The following is a 4,700-nucleotide window of genomic DNA, read 5'->3' as shown; positions in this document are numbered from 1 at the left end:
AAAGACAAGGTAATGTCTTCGTCTGCTGTCCGACATGCTGTGCTTCTTGACACGTCTTGACTGCTCCAATAAACCGGTAATGGGTACGTGGTATGTGAGCATGAAAGTTCTCGGTGTTTGGACACAGCTGAATGGAGTTCATCCGTTGTGATGGTTTGGTACCTGTCCTGGCTGGGTTGCTAGGCGCATAGAGCAAGTAGGGGTAGTGTACTATCTCAGGTACCGGTACCTTAGTGCCGCCCCGCGATGTCCACTTGGCTGGGTTGCAGAGCCTACGACGCGCACCGGAGAGGGACCTATCAACCTCTCCACTTACTATCGACGTCCGCTATCCACCTACCCTCAGTACTAGGCCCATTATCTACAACTGCGCCGTTGCCGCTTTCCGCATGCCACCCGCGTTTGGTTCCTCTTGCATCGCATCGTAGCAAAAAGTCGGCCGAGTTCCAAACATGATACTACCGTCCGTCAATGGAGTGTGACCCGCGACGAAACCCGGACGTATTCGACCCTGCCCGCGCCAACAAGGATTGCAACTTTTTTTTCACGGCTCGACCGCGCAAACCAACAACAGCCCTTTGTCCGAAGATTGAGGTAACGGTTGGGACATCACGAGGCTCGCTTCTTGGGTCCTCCGTCTTGGTTACCACTCACTACCGTTCGATCTACCTACCCCATTCAGGCCACTCATTGTCGGTCAAGCTTCGGACCCGGATACGCAATCCCCAACAAAACCGACCAACGCAACAGCCCAGCAGCTGGAGAGGTAGCAGACGCGAACCCTGATCCACGCGCCCACGTCTCGCACGACAAACCGGACCGCACTGCGAGCCCGGTCACACAGGGACGGCGGGACTGGATTGGAGGTGCACAACTGAGCAGCCTGGCATGATGCCGGCGCACACTCCTCCGTCCCCGAACCACCATCCAAACAAGCGCCCGCGCCAATCGTCCCCGGAACGAGAGTCTCCGGCTTCGGTTCCGTCCGGGGAAGCCCCGTCCCCCGCTAACGAGCTTCTGAATGACGGGTCTGGCGCCGCTCATGGAGGCCAGGGAGGCGGGTCGACGGGGGGCAAGGCCGGACAAAGCAGCAGCTTCCGCAACGTGAGCGCTTGTAATCGATGTAGGCTTCGCAAGAATCGCTGTGACCAGAAGCTACCGAGTTGTGCCAGTTGCGAAAAGGCCAATGTTGCCTGCGTTGGCTATGATCCCATCACCAAGAGGGAGATCCCGAGGAGGTCAGAACCCCCCCGGCCGGGACCCAATTTGAGGTTCCCGCCATAACCCATCTTCACCACCGCTTCGCTTTCTGTTAATAAATAGCAGAAAGTACTGACGTCGTGCTGTTCCAGTTACATCTTTTACCTCGAGAAACGAGTAGAGCAACTGGAAAATCTGCTCAAGGACAACAACATCACTTACCCGCCGGCCGAAAATTTGGACTATTGTTCCAAGAAGGGAGATAGGCCGCGCCATGCCCACTCGACCCATGTGGACACGAGCGGGCATCCCTCACAACTAGAAACACCAGATACCACCAACAATCAAAGGCCGCAGAATGAGGGAGATGATGTGGTCAGACTACAGAAACTGGTGTCCAAGTCCGACCTTGCTGGCGTATCTGCAACGGCAAACCCTCGCTATCTGGGATCTACCTCGGGCATATCGTTTGCACGCGTTGTTTTCGCCGCGGTACAGTCGTCGGTATCGGACCAGAAGTCCACCTCAGAGAAAGCTGGCATCCGACCCTACAAGCCTGCTCCCAACAATGGCCCCGCCACCGCCGGAACGTCTATGAGAGACTCCTTCTTTGGCTTGCATACAAAACCAACGATCCACCCGGCAACATTCCCCAGCAGGGCATTGGGCGAAAAGCTGGTCTCGCTCTATTTTGAGCATGCGAACCCCCAGATTCCTGTGCTCCACAAGGGCGAGTTCATGGTGATGTTCGAGCAAGCTTACGCCGAAAAAAACCGCGTACGGGGGCCACGAGAACTCTACATGTTGAACATGGTCTTCGCGATAGGCGGCGGCATCATTGTGGGAGAATCGACCAAGGCCAGTGGATCGGCAGAAGCGCCAGGTAAAACTGATGACAACACAAGACAGTGCCAGCCAGAAGAATATCATGCTAGTGCCATTGTTCATCTTGAGGCTTGTCTTGGCAACAGTGCTGGTGGATTGGAAGAGTTACAGGCCGTCTTGCTTCTCGCCAACTTTGCCTTGTTGAGGCCGGTTCCTCCCGGGCTGTGGTACATCGTCGGTGTCGCCGTCAGGTTGGCGGTCGATCTCGGCCTACACTACGAAGACGGTAAGGACATTGAATCCGGTCTAGGGATGGGAGACCAGAGCGAAGCATTCTCGCGGGAAAGGGGACGACGGGAGTACATGCGTGATCTACGACGGCGTCTGTGGTGGTGCACCTATTCACTCGATCGCCTGGTCAGTGTTTGCGTCGGCAGGCCATTTGGCATATCAGATCAAGTCATTACCACAGAGTTCCCCTCTCTCCTAGATGATCGGTTCATTACGCCAAGCGGCTTGCTTGAACCACCTCCCGAAGTAATAGGACCGACTTACAAACTCATCGCACATCACTATTTCCGTCTTAGGCTGCTCCAGTCAGAAATTCTTCAAGTCTTGCAGTTCCAGCAATCCCAGCTTGCGCGGGCCTCTGGGCTGAACCAGAAGAACCCTTATATGCATACTTCTCTTCCATCGCCGTTTCTGTCACAGTTCGAGACCTTCCGAGCATGGCGCATTGATATTGACAGGAGACTATGGGAGTGGAAAAACTCTGCACCAGCAAGGCAGCAGACTGGCGTACAATTCTCGCCTGAATTCTTTGACCTCAACTACTGGCAGGCTGTCATCATGCTCTATCGCCAGAGCCTAAGTGTGCCGGCCTTGTTCGAAGGTGAATATCACACTTCGAAGGAGGTCAACAGTCCCACAATGTTCAACATGGAGCTTCGGGAGGATGAAGACCGCGTGTACCTCAAAGTCGCCGAGGCAGGTCAGCGTATCCTGCGCCTTTACCGCCAATTGCACCGTGTGGGCTTGGTCAACTACACCTATTTGGCCACCCACCATCTTTTTATGGCCGGAATATCTTATCTTTATGCGATTTGGCATTCGCCTATCGTGAGGAGCAGACTTGTAAGGAAACACGGCTTTTCGACGATTCTTTAGTGTTTTTTTAATGCTGACATCAGACACCCTCTTCATAGACCGTAGACGAAGTCGACTTCACGATTCTGGCTGCCAAATCCGTTTTCACAGACCTGATGGATAAATGTCCGCCGGCTGAAGCTTGTCGGGATGCTTTTGACCGTACCGCCAAGGCAACCATCAAGATGGCAAACTCGACTGGAGGCTTCGGCCAAGGCCAGGATTTGTCCGGCGAATATGGAAACAATACTTACACGCGACGTCCTGGAGGAAGCATTGATCAGCGTTTCGACTGGAGCTCACAGAGTGATTCTGCCGCTTCTAGCTTGCAACACTATAGAATGCAGCAGCAACAACAACAACAACATCAACAGCAGCAGCAACATCGCCATCACCAACAACAACACCGCCACCACCCACCAATGCTCCGAAATCCTTCGTCACAGTACAGCGATCTCGCTTCTGACGCCTACTCCGTCTCCTCAGCATCCCAACTTTCTGCCTTCCAACAAGCCGCACAGTTCCGCATGTCCGGTGCCGCCGCCGCCGCAGCCGCCATCAAGAGCGAGCAGGAAGGTGGCTTCTCTCTCATGCGAAACCTCCCGGCACCACCCCGAAGCAATGCTAGCTCTATTGCAGAAGGCGGACCAATAGCTCAAAGCCCAGCAGGCGAAACCTCCATCGATCCATCCTTGATGCCTTCGCCAAGCGCCATCCAACAACACCAGCAACGGCAAGGACAAGGACTTAATAACCCCTTGACGCCGCCTGCTCCTATGGGCGGATCGCCCATTACAGGGTCCACCCCGCAACAGCAACAGCAACAGCAACAACAGCAGCAGCAGCAGCAAGCATACGCCAACAGTCCCGGCGCACTAAGCTTTAGCGACTTACAAGGCTTAGAGTTCTTGCAAGGTGTTGACGGCGGCGGCGCTGGTGGTATGGACGGCAGTAATGGGGGAGATCTTTCGAATCTGAACATGAACTTGAACCCGGCTGAGGGGGTGGGGCAGATGGACCTGGGCTTCGGCATAGGGTGGGAAGGAAACCATCATGACTTTAGTGATGGCCAGCAGTTGGATCTGTTTGAGGGATTCTTCTTTGGTGGGCAGCAGGGTGGTGGCGGTGGAGGGAGTGGAGGAGGGGTGGGGGGGAATCAAGAATGAGAGAATGAGGTTGATGAGGATGGTTAGGTTGACGATATATACCACGAGCAAGGCAAGGGGAGGAAAAATTGGTAGAATTATTGTTGTACGAGACCTGTTGATATTAGGGACATCTACGCAGACAGCCACATGGAACTTGCGTCCTTTCAACTAGGGGAGAAGGTTATATGTATGAAATGATAGCGGACATCCAGAAGACAAATACCAAGAAGGCTTGAGGAGCTGATAAGGGGATGCGGAGCTTCAATTTCCACAAGGACACTTTAGGTCATATGGAAGCAAATGCATCTTTTATCACATCAATCGACGTGAGTGTGAGATCAGATGGATTCATTCACGATGAATTGTATTTATACGTTTCTT

At 53.8% G+C, this 4,700-nt stretch overlaps 1 protein-coding gene across 1 annotated transcript; it reads left to right on the top strand.

The window, feature by feature from the left end:
- The first annotated feature begins 658 nt into the window (after positions 1-658).
- On the top strand, positions 659-4,454 carry B0H65DRAFT_296118 (fungal-specific transcription factor domain-containing protein). The gene is made up of 3 exons (XM_062823079.1): positions 659-1,238; positions 1,353-3,159; positions 3,231-4,454. Exons 1-3 carry the CDS (start codon positions 889-891, stop codon positions 4,335-4,337), a joined length of 3,264 nt encoding a protein of 1,087 aa, XP_062678651.1. The 5' UTR covers positions 659-888; the 3' UTR covers positions 4,338-4,454.
- The last annotated feature ends 246 nt before the right edge of the window (positions 4,455-4,700 follow it).

The sequence above is a fragment of the Neurospora tetraspora genome, assembly GCF_033439725.1.
Source record: "Neurospora tetraspora strain CBS 560.94 chromosome Unknown B0H65scaffold_7, whole genome shotgun sequence".
Taxonomy (NCBI): Eukaryota; Fungi; Ascomycota; class Sordariomycetes; order Sordariales; family Sordariaceae; genus Neurospora; species Neurospora tetraspora.
This window is presented reverse-complemented; position numbering and strand designations above follow the sequence as displayed.